This window comes from Mus musculus, chromosome 1, assembly GCF_000001635.26.
Source record: "Mus musculus strain C57BL/6J chromosome 1, GRCm38.p6 C57BL/6J".
In the NCBI taxonomy this organism is placed as follows: domain Eukaryota; kingdom Metazoa; phylum Chordata; class Mammalia; order Rodentia; family Muridae; genus Mus; species Mus musculus.
The window spans coordinates 174,655,930-174,678,892 of NC_000067.6; the positions used below are offsets into that span (position 1 = coordinate 174,655,930).

Sequence of the window (22,963 nt, forward strand, 5' to 3'; positions counted from 1 at the left end):
CACACACACACACACACACACACACACACACATATATATATATATATATATATATATATAATTTTTTTTTTTGGTGATACTCAGACAGTTGGACTTCTTGATTATACTTTTATGGGCTGAAGGAACATAAAACTTGAAGTTTGCTAAGCTGTGAACCCGTGTTCTTTCTCTTTGCTGCATTTCCTACGTGAGCTATGTATCACGGATTGGTATTTACTTTTGCTCTACTGTAGAATTTTTTGCTCTGTGAATCTAAGCTCAGAGCCTGCTGAAGGTTACGTCCTTCATATCCCTGGAAAGCTTCATTGCTTGCTACAACCATCATGTGATAGCTGAATGCCCTGGACCAGGGTGGACAGCCATGGGAGCAGGATGCAGATGTGAGTGCAGCACGCACAGCACAAACACATTCTTCAGCCACTCTTTGTGAAGGAGTGACTGGCACTACCACAGTCCTTTTGTATAATCCTTGAGGTAAGGTGGGGTTTGGATTGTTATTTTGTGTAACTCATTTTTGGTAGCATTACTAAAACCCCAAATAGCTGGGGATTCAAATCATGTGTGTATGTCAAAACTGGCTTCTTCCATGTTCTCTGCATTTGGACAAGTGTTTCTTCAGCGAGTCCATGCTCAGGATGCTTGCAGGGCTTCTTGACTCTACTACCTCAAGATCTGAGAACGCTAGATGAGGGACCATAAATGAGAACCTTATTCTACCTTTTCTTTAGTGAGCCACAAATGTCCTATTCCTACAAGGTACTTTCTAGAAATGCCACCACAGCTGTTTCCTGAGGCTCAGTGTGCTGCCATCAGATTAAGACACCACGGTGATGTAATGGCATGTTATCTTATGCCAGGACTGTGGTGAAACTTTCGCTTATGTTGCTAATGGCCTTGCATCTTCCTCTCAATAATATATGTTTCCCGCCCCCAAACACTTCCTGTAGTGTTTTCAAACCAAATCCAGTTTATAAATTTTAAGACTAATTAATTAAGGTTTTATTTATGGTTTAAATTCTGAGATGGACCCTAGGCTAGCATCCTATATAATTAAATTTAAATTTATTAAGTTTCAATCTGACTATTGTTGGTACATGGCTAAGAAAAGAAATTGTATAGAGAGACCTGCCATGAATTACCACAATCCCAAGGTCTTGTTATGACTTTTGTTGCTTTTGCAATGGATTGTAGAAGAATCGTGTCCACCCATGATTGAGCCACTAGAGAGCAACACTAGGCTCTTCACAGGAATTGGGAGAACTTAAGAGAGCGCTTGCTAGCTTTGTTAATCACAGTGTGGTGGCTGTATGAATTAAGTTGTTAATCTGAGTTGAGAGGAATGCAGAAGGAGATCATCTGCCAGGCCCAACACATGCTGGTTTTTATTTAATGGCTTGAATTGATAATAATGGTTGATACCCTCCATTACTGTGCATGCTAGCAACCACTCTGTGATGTAGGCAATTTACTTCTCTTCATAAAATTCCAGGCAGAGATGCACAAGGTCTAGAATCAGCAAACAGCGAAGCTATGCTGCATACTGGGGAGATCTAGATCCTGGGCTATGCTCTAGGCTTGGACTGTCTCTGAAAAGTCTCTACTCCATGATTATATCAAAGGCTTAAGCTGGAAAAAAATGGTTCCTGGTTGTTTTCTTCCATAGTTCTTTATTGTAAAGCCAGTGTATTCTGCTGAAGGCAGCAATATATAAAATGTAGTGTTGGGCTTGAGTGAGCTTGAATTGTATAGGTGTGATTGGATCAGGGAGGAGAAAGAGACAAGGCAGAGATCAAGACATGGAAAGGAAAGACCTGATGTGTACATTATCTAACACAGTCACTTGATGGGCAGCCTGAAGGATTGGCTCTAAAGTCCCTTCTGTCGTCAGGAGCTGTCACATCATCTGTCTGGTTTGGGGACTCTAGTTATGATCAGATGTGACACACCATATGCTGAAGACAGAGAGAGGAAGGTGAGTATGGCAGACTTCCATACCAATTCCCAGGATGGGATAGAAAGATTATAAAAGCTAGAAGTTAGGGAGGGCTCATGGGAAACTGTCTTCTGGGTACATCGAGACTGTTGCACTCATGAACTCACAGTGGCTAAGCTTGACCAATACAAGATCTAACCATGCAGAAACTCACCGTAAATGGGGAGGGGTTCACGAAAATACCAGTTATGGCTAAGGAACCTGGGCAGATGAGACCCGCTGAAATAGGGGTGTCAGTTTGCTTCAGGGAAGTGGCCCCTATTAGATTGCCCATGACCTGGTGGATGGCCCTACAGTCATGCACACAAGGGTAGCCCTGACTAAACTCAGTGGACTATGAAGACAGAATGTGAGTTTAGTACAGGGTTGTGGGCTGTGGGCATCTGGGAGGAAGTGGAGAGGAAATTCAGTCACTGATGTTATACATTGTATAGAGGTATGAAATTATCAAGTAAGGATTTTTTCGAAAGACTGTGTTAGAGACTTTGATCCTACTAGTGAAATATGTTCATTTGAACTTTTGAGTACATTAAGATGCTTCATTTTGTTATTAGACTAGCCCTTATCTGCTAACAAAAGAAAAGGTTGGCATTGAAGGCCAATGGTTTCTTCATTCCTACTGCCTCCTTTGCCTTCTTTATTCCACCAGTCCATCACCCCCACTCCTTCCTTACTACCCAGCCCATGATGAAGCCTCTCACCTAGTGCACAGTGCCACCACTATGATGTTCTTTGCAAGTGCACGGGGTCAGCAAGGATGATTTGGCCCTCTGAAGCCACGAGATAAAGAAATCCTTCCTCTGTCTTTCCTTTGAGCATTTTGTTAACATCCATGCAAAGCAGCTAATATGATAGCCTATCACACAGCTGCTAAGATGATTATAGGTTTATTGTTTTGAAAAAGTAGGTACTAAGCACGAGTTAGATGGGTTCACCTCTGTAGATGGCCAAAGGATTAACATCCATGTCTAGCTCTCGAAGTTCTTAGTTGTACATTGACAATTTTCAGCTAAGTTTTCATTATTTTCTTATGATTTTGCAACTTGCATTGTCTGTATTCCTTACTTTCTTTCCCTCCCGCAATGTGTCTGTCGAGATAAAATATAAATGATAAAATTCACTGACATCACTCCTCTGACAACTATTTAGATGAATTATATTGAAAGAAGTTCTTGTCTCTAAAATTTTAATTATTGTGTTTATAAACTCAAGCTTTTCTGCTTGTAATTTCCTTTCAAGTGAGATGACTATATATGCATATATATATGTATATATATGTAAAATTAGACTGAAATATATGAATATTTATAGTGTATAAGTTATTTTACACTATAAATTGTTTTAAGTTATGTAAGACATATCATATATTTCTTGGGCAATATAGATGTTTACTTTCAAAAGAAAATTTAATACTCTTAGTTTTAAAAAGTGTATGTTAGAAAACAGGAGCAAAAAAAAAAAAAGGAATCTCAGAGGTAGGGTCCTATTTTCAGGGGACCTCACTGAGCTTGCTTTTACAAGAGTGTAAATGTTTACCTAAGCAAGAAGGTGAAATCTGTTATGCCCAATAAAGGACATTGTGCAGTGCTCCTTTACGGAAAACATTCAGCAGACAGTGGGTGTTTTACACACAGTCCAGTGCGTTGTCTGAGGCAATTTACTCATCCATACACTATGCTTAAAATAAACACTACCTGGGAACTTGCCAGCCGCGGTTTTTCTACCTCTTACTCCACACCCTAGATTTTGTCACCTGCCAAAGTCAAATATGTCTTATCTAAACAGTTGAGATAAGCATGGAGTCAGACCCACTATGGTCCGATCAACAAACCTCTTCAAAACCAGAAATGAAACACAATATCACCAGATTAAACAGTCTACAGTGCAATCAGGTTTGCGTTTAAAGATTTTATTCGGGAAGGATTACAGTCTTGGTATCCATTTTTCCCTCTGCCTAGACAAGAAGGCGACACTCTGACTCAAACAAAATGCATTTGTTCTCCAATAATTTAACTTGTACAGTTCTTATAAACAAGGCCTATATGCAGCCTACTGCCTTAATCAGAAACGTACGTCTTTACCCCCCTGTATGCAAGTTTGCTTGGCACGTACCTCTCTTGGGTTGTATATCACACTGATTTCTTTCTTCCCAGCCAGCCAGTCTGTAGCCTATGTGTAAAACATTTAGAATTCTTGCCTTTTGCTGCCTTTACTTTAAAACAAAGCCCAACCATCAAAAAATTCCCTAAGAAGGGAAGATGGACTCAACGAAGGTGAATTTTAAAAAAACTGAATCTTCAAAAATGCACTCTTTTTCCTTTTAAGCAATATACTATTTTAATTGTTAAGAAGCCTACAAGGGGAAGAGTGATATAAAGTCTGCAAGGGGAGGGGCTATAGCTGCCAACTTTGCCACTCTATCTTCAGGCTTAGGATGAATCTCAAGGTTAAATTTTGAAGTCTGAATATTTGTTCCCTGAATGAGTGCTTGGTGTTTTCAGCAATGTATACTCTCTCCCTTGTAGATGGATGCAACTATTTCCTATTAATTGCATACTTTGCTGATCTTGCAAAGGATGCTTCTGGGATGACTGTCATTGACCCGTTAAGGAAATGATCCTATGACGTCATCTTACAGTTTTTTTTTTTTGTTTTGTTTTTTTTTTGTTTTTTTTTTTTTTTTTTTTGTTTTTATAGTAATCAAAGAGAACAGGTCATGACAGCATTATCATTTTGTGGAGGAACCTTCAGGGTTTATTACTGATGATGAATTTCCGGATCTTTTTGTAGACTGCCCACTAACTTGAAAAGTGCTTGTTTCCCTGTAGTTCTTCCAATGTGTAACAGGATTAGCTCTGCTGGCCTTGCCTTTGGTTCTTGCGTGCTGTCCTTCTAAACGGAAGTAAGAAATATGTACTCAGGTTTTTTAACATATATTTTGTTTTAAAAGAACAAATATATCTCCAGTGGCACAGCGACTGACCTTAGGCTATGATATATAAACATGTTTACTGGTTTTTAAGCTGACGTGACAATGTTTCACACAGGCGTTTCCCTACCTTCTTTGTTGATCCTCACCCCTCACTTCTGTTCCCTCCCCACTCCCTCTGGCCCTATCCTCCATCCAATAGGACCCTTCTGCTTTCACATCAACCCTTTTAATTTTGAATACCAACTTTGGCAGATTATTCCACAGAGTAGAGCTGTTATCTCTATTCTTTATAACAACATGGCCATATATGAACCCATTTTCCTTCTGAAAAATCTGAGGCCCAAGGAGCCTACAAAGTCTCTGCATGAGACACAAGGCTGACCAGTTGCAGACCCATGTTTTGCATCCATGTGTGGATTTTAGAATATAGATATAAGTCTCTGGTAATTTCAGGAAAACTGCAATTTTTTATTTTTTTATTTTTGTAAGTTAAAACACCTTTGTGAATATAAATTGTGGACTGAAATGAGGGGAGCATTTTAAAGATATAGAACCTTAAAAATATGGGTAGCAGGCTGCTGTTCTTTTATGTGGTATTCATAAACAAGGCATTGATTTATACTTCATTTAACATAGATAGGCTTAACATCATTAAAAATTACTTGAAATAGTCAGGAGCCTGTGTATGTGAGTACATAAAGAATGCCAAACTAAACATCTGGTAGGATTCCCACAGGCTGGCTGAAGGAATGAAGCCTCCCTGGGAAAGACTGAGAATTTACCTCATAGTTAATCTACATGTACAGACCCCTGCATTTTGCTTCAGTCTTTCTTTGCACACTGTGTGTGTGTGTGTGTGTGTGTGTGTGTGTGTGTGTGTGTGTGTGTGTGTGTGTGTGTGTCTATAGTATTTAGGGAATTCTATGGGCCCAGTGAGAGCTAAAGTAACATTTGTGCTATTTCCCAATCTCCATGGAAGGACATGGTGTGTCTATGAATGGCTGTGCTCATGCATATGGAAGCCACATAGCAACATTTCATGTCTTTCTCTATTGCTTTCCATCATATTTACCTTAGTCTTTGAGGCAGGATCTCTCACTGAACCTGGAGCTCTCTGATTGTATTGATTGGCTTGACTAGATGAGTAGTAACCCAGCGGGTTTGCATCTTCCCTTCTTCAGTATGAGGGTTACTAAGATCCATGGCCAGTATTAATGTGGGTTCTAAGAGTCCCAGTGTGGGTCATCTTGTTCTTCATATTCACTGACTAAGCCATCTTCCTATAACTTGTTTCTGTAAAATGGGTGTAAGTGTGAGGGTCTCTGAGGTATACTGCTGTCCTTTGTTTATGGAGAGTTTGGAACTGAGAGGACCTGGAGATCCATTTAAGAGTAGTCTTTTAGGGAATATTTCAGAGGTTGCATAGGCTAGAGTCTGAGGTTGCTATTTGTTAAAAACCTCAATTAAGGGCTGAGGAAGCAGTTCAGATAGTAGTTTTTGCCTTGCTAACAAAGGATCCCAGTACAGTGCCCAGAACACACATTAGATAAAATCCACAGTGACATGTGCTCGTAAGCACAGCAGTAGGTGTCTTTGAGGATTGCTGGCCATCGAGCCCTGGCACTTTGTAAGTTTAAAGTGGTAGTAGAGTAAGATGCAGTCTCAAAAACTTAACATAGATGATTCCTGAGAAACACCAGCGAAAGCAATACCTTACCTCCTCACAAAGGTGCACATGTATACAGGCATGCACATGTACCTCCCATATGCTTTCTTCAGTAAAATGCCATTGAGGTTACGTCTTACCCTAATTATAATAGCAATCATTAAGAAAAAAAATAACAAACAGTAGTGAGGGTGTGGACAAAAGGGACCCTTTATACACTGCTGTTGGGAAAGTGAACTAGTCCAGTCACTGTATGAATCCAGAGCTTTGTCAAGCTCCTCAAAGTGTTCTATCATGTGACCTACATACAAAGTATCTCAGAGGTACTTGTACATCCATGGTTCTTGCAGTCCTCTTTCACAGTATGCAAGTAATAGAACTCATGGAGGTGTACAAAACTGAAGAATGGTGAAATGATTGTAGGTCCATGGCGGCAATACCAGGTGACATTGTGTAATTTCAAAACAAACTGCAGGCACATTACCATAATCCAGAATGAAGTCGTGTGATTTCAAGAAGGTGGGTACAACTGGAACCAATCATACTGAGTAAACCATGCCAATTTCAGAAAGACAATACTGTGTGTATTAATTTCATTGTTTTGTTTCATATATTGATTGTCTATAGCTAAGCTATATGAGACCATGCATGTATATATAAGGCAATCCTAGAGAAACAAAGGTGTGAAACAGGAGGGGAGGTACAAGAAATGAGGACCGAGAAGGGTATAAGGGAAAATATGTTCAACACACAATATAAACCTGGGTCAAATTGTTGTTGTTGTTATTTCACTCTTCACTTTATATCCCACTCACTGCCCCCCTCCTAGTCACCCCTTCCCTTCTTCCCTGAGCTAATAGATTCCCCCTGGGTATCATCCCACTCTGGCATATCAAATCTCTGTGAGGCTAGGCATATCTTCTCCCACTGAGGCCAGACAAAGCACCCCAGCTAGAAGAACATATATCATGTACAGGCACCAGCTTTTGGGATAACCCCTACTCCAGTTGCTTAGGACCCACAGGAAGACCAAGCTGCACATCTGCTACATATGTGTGGGGAGGCCCAGGTCCAGCTCATGTATGGTTTTGTTTTTGAATGGTGGTTCAATCTCTGAGAGCTGCAAGGGTTCACGTTAGTTGACCGTGTTGGTCTTCCTATGAAATTCCTATCCCCTTAGGGGCTGCAATCCTTCCTCCAATTCTTCCATATGAGTTCCCAAGCTCCATTCACTGTTTGGCTGTGGGTATCTGCATCTGTGTGTTTGTCAGCTGCTGGGTAAAGCTTCTCAGTGGACAGCCATGCTAGAATCCTGTCTGCAAGCATAACAATGTCTTATTTAGTGTCAGGGATTGGTGCCTTCCCATGGGATGTGTCTCAAGTTGGACTGATTATTCCCTCAGTCTCTGCTTCATCCGCTGTGCCTGCATTTCTTGTAGACAAGATTAATTTTGGGTCAAAGTTTTGTGGGTAGGTTGGTGTCCCTATCATTCCACTGTGATTTCTGCCTGGCTACAGGAGGTAGCCTCTTCAGGATCCATTGAAAATTTTAACTGAATTAACAATTACAGTGATAAATACCCTTTGTGTCCTTATTCTTTCCAGGACTTTTATTATAAAGGAATGTTAGATTTTTTTTTGTAAAGGTCTTTTATGCATCTCATGAGATGACCATTTGGTTTCTATGTTTTAGTTTATTTATTTGGTGGATTGTGTGTGTTGGTCATATATGTTCAACCATTTCTGTATCTCTGGGAAAAAGGTGGATCATGATGCAAAATCTCATTTTAATGATCAGTTTCATTTGCAAAGATTTCACTGACTTGTTATTGCATCTATGTTCGTCAGAGATGTTGGCCTATAACTTTCCTCTAGTCTTTGTCTGGTTTGGAGACTGAAGTGTTATTATTACTGAAAATAGCATTTGGAAAAATACTGATTTTATATCACTAGATGTTATAAATCTGTTTATATTATTATTTAGATTTGAGGGTTCTTATATAACTATACATTCATTCATTTCTTTTAGGTCTTCCAGGTGGGTGGAGTATGGAACATTAACACATGACCTTATGCATCTCTGAATTTCCTCAGTGTGTGTTGTAATCGCCTCTCCTTTCATCTCTAATTTTGTTGATTTGGGTTATTTATCCTACTTAATGGTCAGTTTGGCCAAAGGTGTAACAGTCTTCATGATTTTAAAATTAATAATTATAGAAAAATGATGGGTATAGTCAGGAGACAAATGTACCCTGTGAGTGTTACTTAAATATGAACAATGTTGTTATGTTTTGAGGGTGAAATATTACTCTAAATTTCTTACTGATATATTCTGTGGGTTTTCTCACAAATCTCTTACTGTGTCACTAAAGAAATCTAAAAAGTTCTAGGGTGATTGTTGCTTGATGAATTGCAAAGTGCCTTAGGTTTCCAGGTAGGTTCCTTAGGATTCGCTTGACTTTCCTTAGACTAAGCTATAAAACCAAAGGAAACATTTCTATACACCAGCTGGTTACTTTTATTTTCTACTTTAATCTGAGTTTCACGTAGTTTGTTTTATATTACCTCAACAGATACTATGAATTAATCTCTTAACTTTAGTAATTTGTGCTGCTTGGTGTAATCCAATAATAAGGAGATTTGGCAGAAAATCTGACTCTTGGATTTCTATAGGAACACTAATTTTTAAGCTGAGACAGGAGATTATTATTAGAGTGGAAATATCATATTCAACTTGGTACAACATTTGTTGGTGCATATGGGCTCTGTTCCCAGAAATGTTAAATTACCTTGGTTAGTTTTCTGCTCCATCCTGTGCTTCAATTTCCACTTTTTTTTTTCCTTAATTTTTTCTTGGGCCTTTTGCCAATGTCAACTAGTAAATGTGTACTTTAAGATTTGAGGAGAGAGACATAGTAAATTGCTTCAGTTATCAAAATAAATATATCAAAATTGTGATTATCCACACTGTGATTTTTCTTCTAGAAATCTTTAATCCCATGAGAGCTTCTTCAGTGGCTCCTTGGCACAAATCCCTTGTGACAATTTTGCCCTATTTCAACCTAATGCATCCATGGGAAACAGGGTAATTTTAATGAATCCACCGGATTTAAAATAAAATACAATATAGTATTCTACACACTGTCTCAAACACACACACACACACACACACACACACACACCCACCCATGTCGTGAAAAAAAATTCAAAGAACATATTTCTAGGTTTTGATGACCTATTTTGTCTGTGATCATCTGAATATCAACACCAAAGAAGGCTTCACCAGATGTTTTGAGTAAGCTGACATGCATCAACAATTATTGGCAAAAAACTAGGCCACAGTGATTTAATGGGTGAACTGCCTACCATTCTTATAGTATGCAAAAAATGTTAAGTGTATTTCATTGAACAGGGAAAGGCTCATTTACATTCGTTCTCTAACATTTGAGCCATACTCGTGGGATGTAGTATTTGTAGTGTCCTAGTTAGGGTTACTATTGCTATGATAAATACTATGGCCTAAAGTACATTGGGGAAAAGGGGTTTATTTGATTGACTTTTGTACACCATAGTCCATCACTAAAGGAAGCAAGGGCTAGCTATCACACAGGTCTGATACCTGGATGTAGGAGCTGCTTCAGGAGCCATGAAGGGATGCTGCTTACTGTCTTACTCAACATGGCTTGCTCAGCCTGCTTTCTTACAGAACCCAGGATTACCTACCCAGGGATAGCACCACCCAAAATGAGCTGGACCCTCTCCCATCAATCGCTAATTAAAAAAACACCTACAAGGTATTTTTTACCACCACTCACAGCCTGATGCATTATTTCTTTTCAGCTGAGCTTCACTCTACCCAGATAACTCTAGCTTGTGTTGAGGTGACTTAAAACTAGCCAGCCCAGAGAACAACTGAAACAATTTGAAACTTGACCCCTGACACGTTGCAGTTTCTGAGACACGGTCTTTGGACTGGGAAGAACACAAGTATACACACTGAAGTTAAAGTTCATGTATACTCCAACCGATGCCCCTGAACCTTTTACCTGGAGTAGTTAAATATCATTTCACAGCTGACTTATGCTAATTGATATTTTTTTCTTTGTCTTTTTTTCCCCACAGCTGTTGTGAACTTGGACAACTCTGTGGTGGACCTGGAGACCCTTCAAGCTCTCTATGAGAATGTGAGTAGGAGCAGTTCCCTCTGTGTGATCTGCTCGGTACATGTGTAGTGTCACGTGTGAGCTGGCTGTTTTATTGTCCTCTGAGGAAACTCAGTCTCCATGCAGTGAACTTAGTAGGTAGGGTTTCATAATACTTTCTAGGAATATATTGGGCAAATGTGTGTTCTCAAGGCTGGCTTGAAAGATGTTTCTTATGAAGTTATTTATGTTTCCTCTTCTGAAATAATAGCAGTGTTTGTGTGGGCACTGACTTGAGCCAAGCACTGCTCTGTCCAATTTGCAAATATCGAATACTTTGCTAGTTTTCAGGCTTGCAAAGTAAACTAATTTTGCATATGTTAATATCTGATACAGGACAAATTTAGACATTCAGACTCTCTGCCTAGGCTCTTTTTAAAAAGTGTTCTGTACAGCCTTAGAGGTTTTAATCTTCTATTTGAAACTGATAACTTATAACTATTCATGATATGTAAAATGGTGTCATGATTTATCAGTATGAAATGAGCCTAATTAATATGTTCATTAACTCAAATCCTTACCTTTTGTGGTAAGAACATGGAGAATTTAATCTCTTAGCAATATTGTAACCTAAGAGTATTTACCACACTTTGAAATGAATCTCAAAAAGCCTTCGTTCCTCCATCTTCACTGAGGGTTTGTATTCTTCATTTATTGTCCCCCATCTGTTCGCAACCCCACCCTGGCAACTGCTACTTATACTCCGTTTCTCTAAGTGTCGTTTTTTAGCTTCTACATTAAAGTACAAATGTTTGGTGGGGTCTTTTTATGCATGATTTATTTTAGTTCGCACAAGACTTTCAAACTCCATCTATAGTGCATCAAATAACAAATTTCTTTCTTTGAAGGCTGACAAATATTGGTGTGTGTGTGTGTGTGTGTGTGTGTGTGTGTGTGTGTGTGTGTGTGTTAGTGACACTTTTATTCATTGATCTGTTAGACACAGCATGATGCCATTAATTTCGGCACTATGAACAGTGGTGCAGTGACCACAGGGCAGCAGACCAATGCCTTCTAAACATACTGGTGTTAAACCTTTAGAGTCAGTCTGTAGAAGCAAGATTGATCATTCATGCGATGGCTTTGGACTTGGATTCTGAGGAACACCCATGCTGTTTGCGCATTATGGCAATCTGAATTCACACTAGCACAAACAGTATTCGGTATTTACAGACTTTCTTCTTTTTGCACGTTGTTATTCTGGAAGATGTGGATTCAGTTTGTATTTCTCTGATGATTAGCGATGCTAAACATATGCCTGTTGGAAAATTCTATCTCTTGAGAACTGTTTATTAAAGATCCTCTGTCCATTTCTTAATTGGATCCTTTGTTTTCTTCTGTTTAACTGCTTGAGTTTCTTATCCATTTTGTATGTTACCGCTACCAGGTTTAGACGTTACTTAACAGTATGAATCCTTGATGATTAGTTACTGAGGATCATTAGCAGTTTTGCCTGGTAATTGTTATACTATTACTAATTTTCTCTTCATACCACATTGAAGATTCCCTTGCATCCTGGTTATGACAGTTAGTTAGTTAGTTAGTTATGACTATTAGGTAGTCCACTGAGTTCTGTGCTTGTCTGAGAGGAGGTGTCATTAGGTAGCCCTGGCTGACCTTAATCCCAGAGATCCACCCACCTCTGCTGCCCAAGTACAGGGCTAGGATTAAAGGAAAGCATCTTCACACACACTGTTTTCATATCTCCTTCATTTCTAAAAGATGGGTTTCTGGACTAACGTATTATCAAATGGCTCCTTCTCCTCTTCTTCCTCTCACCACTTTCAATATGTCATCTACCAACAGGGTTTGTCCTGAAGGTCTGCTGAGCCTTCAGGGGTTTTGTTTCTTTTACATCCACTTATTTGTGTGTGTGTGTGTGTGTGTGTGTGTGTGTGTGTTTAGTTTGACATTTTTTTGTCTCAGGGAGTTCCTTTTTTGGTTTGGATTTGGCCGGAGGTCTCTGATTCTCCTGTAACTGGATATTGACTTCTTTGCTCAGATTAGCCATTATTTCAGTAAACATGCTTTGTTGTCATTCTTTTTAATGTATTTGGTCTTGAATATTTTACCATCCACCGGTTGGAGCTCTTGATGGTATTCTTTAACCCCTGGAGGTTCCTCTATTCCCTTTTTCTTTACCTTTTCTTTCTGGTTGAAACCACCACCTCAAAACTGATTATTCAGTGAGGACCTTGTTCTTGGAGTAGCCTATAGCAATCTTCATCTGCTCGAGTTTTTGTTTGTTTTGTTTGTTTTTTGTTTTTTGATATTTTTTAAATACTATTTTTCGTTCTGTGTCATTAATTTTGTTTTCTTTGTGTATTATTTCTCTGTATAGGCTTGTACTTCATTGGACTTTAAAGAAACTGTTCTAAACATTGTTGTCATTTCTTAGATCTCCTTTTTGGGGGGCATTGTTAAAACTTCATTAATTACTTCTAAAAGCATCTTGTTTACCTGCTTTCTGGTTTTACATGTTTTCTTGTGTTCCTGTTTAGCTCATTGTTGTAGACAGTCTACATGAAGAAGACCCTGGGCAGGCTCAGTTTGATTGATTATTGATTATTATTCCCTTTCTTCTTGGTGTTCTGGCTGGGCAGCTGCTCAGTCACTGTAACACTGCAGTCGCCTCTGGTTGGGCCAGGACACAAGGGAAACACCCCAGCCAGATGGTGCCATTGTTTTAGTTTAGCAGTTCAGTGGCATTAGATAGTAGTCCTGGACTTAAAAGTGATCCTTTGTGTTTAACTAAGTGGTAGTATGTTATACCCTAGTTGTCAGATATGAGCATCTATGTACCTATGTACACATACAGTTCCCATTACTTTCATTCTGACAGAGTCCAAATTAAATCACAAATTATATTTAAGGGGTGTATACGCTTATATCCTTTCAGTGGTGAACTTTTTCTTTTTTTAATATTTTTATTAGGTATTTTCCTCATTTAAATTTCCAATGCTATCCCAAAAGTCCCCCATACCCTCCCCTACCACTCCCCTACCCACCCACTCCCACTTTTTGGCCCTGGCATTCCCTTGTACTGGGGCATATAAAGTTTGCAAGTCCAATGGGCCTCTCTTTCCAGTGATGGCCGACTAGGCCATCTTTTGATACATATGCAGCTAGAGTCAAGAGCTCCTGGGTACTGGTTAATTCATAATGTTGTTCCACCTATAGGGTTGCAGACCCCTTTATTTCACCTTTATCTCAAAAAGACATGCTGTTGCTGAAAAGAGACTTGTGACCTAACAACTTATTTCAGCATAGTGGAAATTGACATTTGCCTCTGGCCTCCATTGCTTCTTGTGATAAGTCTGCAGTCATCGCTGTTTGTGAGCCAAGCTGTCTGCTCTTTCTGGTCGCCATTACAAGCTCCGCTCCATCTTGTTTAATCAGATCCATTGTGATATAGCTGCCAGTTTTCTCTGCATACATTTGCAGTGTATTTGATGAACGTCCTGAGTCTGTGTGATTGTGTGTCTTTTCATGTTTAAGATTTTTCATTTTTTCATCTTTTTCCTGCAGTGCTAGTTTTGTTTTCATAATCTTCTTTTACTTGCTGTGTAAGGCTGACTGGCATGCTATAGCTCTGGTATTTTGCACAAGTTCCTGAAACTCAGCCCATCATTACGTTTTCAGTGTGCTTTCTTACTGTTCGCCGTATTAGATACTTACATTGTCTTTGTTCATCTGTTCAACCCTGTCAGAGAAAAGGGGTGATTTCTAGTTTATCAGTTTATATTCTAGAATTTTCACATATGTTTCAATAATTGGATTTTAAAAAAATATTTTAAACTTTGGAAACTTTTCATTTAAATTTAGTAATTAACAGGGTAAGACAGAAAAGAAAAAAAAAAAAACAGATAAACACTTCTAAAATCTAACCCCATGATCCATCAAGAGATTTTTTTTCGTTACAGTGAGACTCTATCTTCATAATAGAGAAAGAAAAGAGAGGAAAAAAAAAAGGTTAGAAGCTGGAATTTATAAAAATGTTTACATTTTTAAGACCTCTCCAAAGAGAAATTGGTAGACACTAAAGAGACAGTACAAAGAGAAATAAATGTGTCTGTCTGAGAACCATTTGAAAAAGCTTGTAGCCTTAATAACCAACAGGCAAAATAAAGTAAGACATCAGCCAGATACAGTTTTCTAAAACCTCCAATTGAGAATTAAGTTGGCTTTTTAAAGCCAAGAAAAAAAAAACCAATGTGAAGAAGTCCAAAGCAAGTGTGTTCTATATACTTTATTGTACCGCCTCCGTGAAGACAGTCTGGCGCAATCTAATGGAACCGAAGACACACTGAGCACGCAAGTCAGGAATTCTCCCCTTCATGCTACATTCTCAGCCGACTGCCAAACAACAAGCACATTTATAGGTTCAGCACATGGATCTGCTCATACGTGTCTGCTATCTGAATGCAACTCCAAGACAAATTGACCTAGACCAGAAGAATTATGAGAATTTTCAAATAACGTTTCAAGCTGTTAAACTTTAGAACAGTTTGTTTCATGTGAGAAGAGCGACTCACCCTGTCTCCCTGATCCCCTTTGCTGTATGTGACTCTAAATATAAATACAGTGAACAGAAAACCAATATCATATTATCATTATGCAATTAATGTGGAATAATATTTTCCATATGAAGCAATGTGTTTGCCCTTGTTATTCTTCCCGTGACTTGAGAAAACCAGAAAAACAAGGAGAAAGTGGAAAATAATTCCTTTGCCGTTCCTGGAAAGTGGCTGAGCCTTTTGTGTTCTGTGGCTGTGTTTCCCTCCTGCAAATGATCCTTGGGGAGCCAATATTCCATGGCCACGAAGACAATTTGCTTTGTCTTACTCAGCAGAGACAGGCTTGAAATGGGAGCCCATGTGGCCAAGGTGCTGATATTTGTAAGGTAGTCTTTACTCTTTCACAGTTTTGATGACTGCTCATCCTGTAGCATTCCCCTTGATTGTTTTTTAAAGAGGAGTTTGCTGCTCGTGAACTCCCACAGCTTTTATCTGCCCAAATCCTAATTTCTACTTCACTTTTGTGGGACTGGTTCTTTAGTGTTCCTTATATTTTGAATAGAGGGCCCCACCACTTGCTCAGCTCTCAGTTATATGATGTGAAATGTTCTGATAATCTTACAGATTCTATGTTGCTTCTCTTCTCCTCTGGAGAGATTCTCTGCACCAGAGTTTGATTATAATGTATCGTGGTGTGGGTCTCTTTGCTTTAATATATCATGATAACCAGACACATGAAAGGATGGTGAATCGTGAGAACCAAGTTCCCTGGATTTAGGATCACTGTGGAAACAAGCTCTGGGCATTCTTTTGGGAAATTTCTGTATTCGATTGACTGAGATGGGAAGACACCACATATGAGAAGTGCCATTCTATGGTCTAGGATCCTAAGCTTCTTAGAAAGGAGAAAGCAGGCTGAGCATGGACATTCACCACTCTGTGTCCCGGCTGTGGACACATGCTTCATTCACCTTCTGTGACTTACCCACCGTGATGGGCGGAGCACTGAGCCAAGATACATCTTTCCTTCCCTTTGTCAGATAATTTGTCCCATCCAAAGGTAAATAACAAATAAATGTGGTGACTTGAGTATAAACTCATAGGTTATATAATTAGTACATATATGTATTTATCTTATAAATATATTTTCATATATATGTGTACACACACACACACACAAACACAAATATATGTGTATATATTGAAGAAAAAGAGTTGAGGAGAAGTAGTCCAGTCTTGATTTTTCAGAAAACTGAAGCTGCCTGATGGCAGAGAAAAGAACAAGCATGGAGCTGTCTTTTTAAAGAAGTTTGTTCGGCTTGAGGACATCACTTTAGGAAAGAAGAAAAAAAAAATCCTTTCTCAGTGCTTTAAGTGAATTTCTCCTGTGAGGTCTGGAGATCTAGAGCCATGTCCAGCATGTATCTGAAGATTTCTTAGCATCATCCTCCCTTTAGGAGCTATCTCTCTTTGGAATGAGGAAGGGGACACCAGACAGGCATGTCCCACATGTTGTTTGTAGGGGAGAACAGAGTAGGTGGCAGCCTCTAGGAGTTAGTTCTAAGGCCATGTTCTCTCTTGTCTCTTCAAGCATCATTATGGCTATTCTAACCTTACATGGAACTGGGATTTTTGGATGTTTATTTTCAAAGTGTTCATCAAATTTTGCCAAGGTTAAACCACTGGTATTCAGCTGTTCTCTCTGTTGCTTTCTTCCTGTGTTCAAACATTGTGCACCTTGGCTCTTTGTGTCCCAGTTTCCATAATGGCCTTTCTTTATTCTTAAAGCTTTTTGCTTTTCCTCAAATCGGTTGACCTTCTAACACCCCCAAACCAAGGCTGTGGGTTGTTTCTTCTGCCAACTCCCATCTGCCTGTCTTTGAATACCTCTAGTGGAGGCTTCCTCTCTTCTCTTCACTTTTCAGCACCAGGATTCTCTTTTCATTTCTCTTTAAGATTTTCTGTTTCTTTATTGGTGCTGTCATTTTGACTGCACATCAATTTTTTTCCATCTCTTTCTTTGAGATGTTTAAAAATTCTTTTCATACACAATACCTAACGACTGACTGCGTTCTGTCTTTGAATAGTCCATAGTTCCCTGTTTCTTGAACATTCGTTTGATTATTATTTTTATTTAGAATTGGATAATGCAGCAATGCAGATCACTCCTGGAGTCCACTGGTTTGTTTGAAGATAAAAATAAGACATGGCAGCCAAGGAGTTGGCTGAGTGGATAGACATATCTATTGTGTAAATGTGAGGACCAGAGTTCTCTAAAACCTGTGTAAATGCAGGGTGTGCACAGCAACCACGTGTAATTTCAGTGCCCAGAGGCAGAGAAATAGATTGCTAGAGCTAAGAGCAAGCTGGCTAGTTAGAGTAGCCAGTTAGTCATCCCAGAGACCTGTAGGTTCAATTGAGAGAACCTGCCTCAAAGAATAGAGTGGAGACTGGTCAGAGAGCACTCTTGTCATTGATTTTGGGCTTCCTCATGCATGATCGCTCACCTGTATATAAGCTTGCATGCATATATGCATGTATACACTTGTATGGACACATGTGCCCAAACACATGTGAATAAGAATGCAGCCATACATGTACACTACATACACTATTTTTAAAATACATATTAAAACATAGCCTTTAGATATATCTACTTAAATGATAGTTTTCAGGCGGGGATGTCTTTAACTGAATCTTTCCTTCAATTAGTTAAACTAATATGGAATGTAGTATATAATTTTAATAAATCTACAATAGGACAATTGCAATATATCCAGACTTGAACAAATATATATGAATATTATGCAGGTTTTAACATCATAATATAGTGTTTCTGTGTGTGTGTGTGTGTGTGTGTGTGTGTGTGTGTGTGTGTGTGTGTGAGTTTGTGTGTTCATTAATGAATTCCTGACTGAAGCCAAAGATGAGTACTGAGACGTCTTCCTTTTTTGCTTTCCAACCTGCCAGTACAAGTTCAAATGGAAAACAGAAGCCAGGGAATAATACAAACAGTAAAGTTTATCATGATAATTAGTTATCATGGGATAGATAAGAGAATACAAAATTAAGATGACAGCTCTCACCATACTTCGGGGCTCAGCAAGCATACCTAGGGAAGGAAGGACAAGTGTTGGAGGGAGTCTTTCAAGGCCATGAGCAGAACTCACTGGGGAAGTTCTGATTGGAACCCATTAGTTTGTGTACGCCACTGTGAATAGATGATCATGAAACAAGGTTTCTTGTAGTAGGTAGATAGACTCATGAACATTCTTGTAAGAGTCAGCATGCTCTGGTCATGAAGATGCCTGGAGCTTGGACTATGTTTATAGAGTCTAAGGGACAACCCTCAGGGGCCAGCTAGTCCATGGCAGTTTTAGAACAAATGCAATTGGTCAGAAAGCCAAGGCCATAGCTGCAAAGCTTGTACCCAGCTCCGCACAATGCGTGAGCTGTGGGGTAGTGCCAGGGTGCACTCGCATGTCCTATGATACCACTACTCCTGGTCAGTACAGAGGAGGAAAATATAAGCAGACAACTGTGCGCTGGAGTGGGAAGATAACCTTTTTTCTGACGCAGCTCCTCTAGCGCCTCCTACTGGCCGAACCTAATTCCCTGTAAAGAAGGGTTCCCCTACTCTTTCATCTGGAAGTAGGTTCCAGAAAGTCAATCAGGAGGTGAGGAGCAGTATGTGGCAGAGGTGACACAGAGAGGACTGCGGTTTGGAGAAATATAGTCTTACCTTGCATGTAGGTCATCTGTTATTTTGTGACGCTATGTGACATAACTTATTGCAATGAAGGATCCATGGGGGATTCTGGGCGGCACAGGTGTGTGTGTGTGTGTTGCGAGGGTGGAGTGGGTGGAGTCACCATGCATATGCTTAGTCTTGGCATAGATTCTCTTTGGAAATCTTTTAAACTTTATTGTGGTGGCTTACTTATAATAATTAACTTAAATAAAGCCCCCTGACTGAGTCTTTTTATTTTTGTACGAGAATCTGAATAGGCTGTGTCTTACCAATAAGAACATTTGAAGGGCATGCAAATTTTATCTAGAAGAAAGTAATGTTTTAATTCCACTTTGTCATAAATATGTGAGACGTAATCTTTCAGAGCATTCCATTACTTACCCTTGGGGACAAAATAATATAGCTAATGTGAATGCCTTCTCGTAAATACACTTTCTTCTTGCCAGATGCTTAAACGCCAATGGACTGTTTTAAAGTCGTCGTATTTGATCTCTCTGAAACAGATGGAAGTATTTGTTATACAAACCTTATTTAGAATGTAATCTTTTTTTTTTCTTCCCTGATTGCATATGTTTGGCAGTGAGCTTTCCCTTCTAGATGTGAATGAATTTTGGGCAGTCTCCAAATCTAAACACACCCTAATTTCAAAACCCACAATCCTGAGGGCCCGATTCCTGTTTATCAAGAAATTAAGACTTTGTGAAAACCACATAGTTACTATATACAGTCTGCTGTAGTGAGGTTTTAAAAACAAAACTCTTTATAGTTTATTTAGGGTTATTGAGTATCATTAAGTTCACAAGAGTCAAGTCTTTGCAGTATATAGTTATTTGAATGTATATATTGCTTCTGATTTTTAAAATGTACTCCTACTATGACATACTGAGTTTATGGGGAAAGTAAAGAGGGATTCTGAGGTGGAGAAGGGCGGGTTATTGAGGTACATTCTTTCTTTTTTTCTTAGTATATCAAATGACTAACACTACATCTAAATGTATCTAAAATATCCATGGAAAACTGTGAGTTGAAAGGTTTTTTTTTAATTTTTTAAAAATTTTTCATTTTACTTCATGTTGAGAAAAATGAACAAAGGTGTCCTAAGTTATATTTTTAAAAATATTAAAAATGAAGCTAAACCTTGGAAGTCAATCCTATTAGAAGTTCAAATGAAGAAAAACGTGAATAAAGGGAGAGAGGGAACAAGTTCTACACCCCTGGGTGATTGCCCAGCTCTAATCCAATTTAAAAGATGGGTTGGGGCGGGAAGAGAAGGCAGGTAGGACAGAAAGAATGAGAAGTCTAAATTTACACTTCTTAGGATTCAATTTCACAGGCATACTTTATAGTTTCAGTAATCTTCACTTAGGGTGGTACTTGACATACCAGCAAACTTTAATCTGGAAGAGGGCTGGAGTGTGTGTCACATGATACCGCATCCTGAAAAGCGTCTACCCTGTTGCATTAGTGGAAATGAATTGGATTTACCATCTGTGTTCCCCTAGCTTCCTAGAGGAATTTAATTGATTCATGTTTGAAGCACCATTCAGCCATCAGGTTCTTCAAACAAAAATGCATTGACTTTCACAGTGTAGCTATTTTTTTAAAGCCCAGCTCTCCCATTTCACCGTTCTGTTGTGTTGGTTCATGGGATCTCTGCAAAGCGTGCTCATTTCCACCTGTAAATACACTGAAGGCGAATTGCAGAACTAAAAATGAAAAGCTGTTAGACTTTGAATCACTCACTGGTTCCATAGGCTTAATTAAAAAAGGAAAAAAGAAAACAGATGATAAACTGTGCTTATTTTCAGAAACCAACTCCATTGCAAGGCATTCCTAGTAAATTAGTTAAGCTGACTAGCACGCCAGCAGTAGTAACTGGGGAATGGCGTTGGTTGGTCAAATCTGCTTTTTCTCTTGTTTATGTTATGTTAGACTTTGATAGTTGGTTTTCCTAAGAGCACTGGGTGTCCCTCATGGTCACCGTTTCCTTGGGCAGTCCATTGCTAATTGCTGTTTGCAGATATGTGCACAGTTCTTTTTTGGGGCTTTTCAGCAAGGAAACTGCCTGGTTTGAGTTTTGGCTTTGTATGTTTGGTTTTAGTTCTATATAGTTCTGGCTACTTTACTGTCTTTCTGCTTTCTGCCCTCCAATCCCCTGGCTGTGCTCAGTTCCACCAGGCTACTTAGACTGTTACACTAGAGCGGCAGTGAGCAGAGCTCTTTCTGAGAATGTCATTCTCCTGATGAAAGCCGTTAGTTTCTCTTGCATCCTGCTCTCCTGGGGGCTGTTTCCTTGTGTCAGATGACTTATGCATTTGCAGGGTGGTGCTCCTCTTCCTTTGCATTCTCTGTTTGCTGTTACTCACTTGTCCTGCCCGTGTACTGTGCAGATATTCACTTACTCAGCATCTTCAACCTCTCCAACGTCAGGAAAATTCCTCCCTTAGTTATTATCTGCCCTTGACATGCACTTAAGTGTAACAAAACCATATACCAAGACACATAAGCATCTATGGTATGTGTTTAGCTTACCAGTCTGAACAAATTCCTTTGGATATTATTTGTGTTTAAATGCCACGTTTCAGAGCTAAGGAGATGGCTCAGTCAGTAACTGCTTCCCAGATAAGCATGAGGACTTGAAGTCACATCTGAAGAACCCATGTCTAAAGAAAGGCTTAGCAGTACATGTCCTTCACCCCAGCACTGGGGAGGCAGAAACAAGAGGATCCCTGGAACTCACTGGCCAGCCAGCCAGCCCATCTTGCAGCACTAGCAAGCTGTAGGTTGTGTGAGCAAAATAGCTCAGAAAATAAGGTGGAGGCAATCAAGAGAGCTATTCAGTATCAATCTCTCACTTCCACACTCACGTACACACCCAACTCAGGAAGGCACACGTACACGAGAACATGGGTATGAACACATGTATACTGTTTATGCAAATAAGATTTTTATAATCATAATTTGAATATGTGGCACAGATCACATGTCCCACAAAACTAGTTTAGGAGCTTTTTGGTAAGAATTTTAACTGTATTATTTGAAATGTCAGATATATGCAGAACATATATTAATTGTATTCAAGCCAAATCTACCCTACTGTTTCCCAACTCCACCCCCTGCCAATATCATGTGTTTTATCCTTGCTTTCCATGTTCTTATTTTCATCCTCTAGGTCCAGTGACTGGTTCCTTCCTAACAGTGAATGTGATCCTTCCAAAATGTTTCCCAAGCTTTCGGCAGAAAGGAGTTGATATAAATGTTCCGTTTAGGGTAGAACACATAAGTAATCACTTACTCCCAGTACTTCGACCATTACAAGTCTCTCCATCAACTACTGCCCACTGCAAAAGGATGTTAATGGCAGCACTAACTTATGGATTGAATTCCTGATATATCTGTTCTGTATTGAAAGGCACCTTCTCAGATCCTTCTGTCCCTAGCAGGACTCACATGGGACACGGGACGGTGGGTGTCACTGGGCTCTGTAGCTTCTGTGTTTTGCATGATTGCTGTTTGTACAAGAGAAGTCCTTTCCTGTACTCCTGTACTCCACTTCGGCCTGGTTTGGTCTTGAGGGTCCTGGTGCTATCCAGTGTATGTGAGGAGCAACAGTTACCTTCAGCTTCCTGTGCCAAATGTTAGGGCTTGCATGGGCCCGGGTTCTCAGTTCTGTTGCCTGCTTTCCTGCTGAGGCCCTCATCTGGCGTGATGACTTCATCTCCAGACATGGTCTCATCGCAGAAGCATCTCTGTTTTCTTTTGTGGAGTTTCAGGTCAGATTTACAGTGCACCATCTTGCCTTGAAGTTGAGGGTTGCTCCATACTTTTAGAAATAGTCTCTGGCTTCATTGTCAGTGTCCCAGAAAGCAGAGTCCAAGACAAAATCTGTTATCCTAAGTGAG

At 39.4% G+C, this 22,963-nt stretch overlaps 1 protein-coding gene across 2 annotated transcripts in view; it reads left to right on the forward strand.

The window, feature by feature from the left end:
* The window catches only part of Fmn2 (formin 2), a 320,978-nt gene that overhangs the window by 154,178 nt on the left and 143,837 nt on the right, over nt 1–22,963 (forward strand). For both annotated transcript variants that reach the window (XM_030255545.1, NM_019445.2), the window contains one exon: nt 10,714–10,775. In XM_030255545.1, the coding sequence (XP_030111405.1) occupies nt 10,714–10,775 (62 nt within the window). The remainder of the gene's footprint in view (nt 1–10,713; nt 10,776–22,963) is intronic.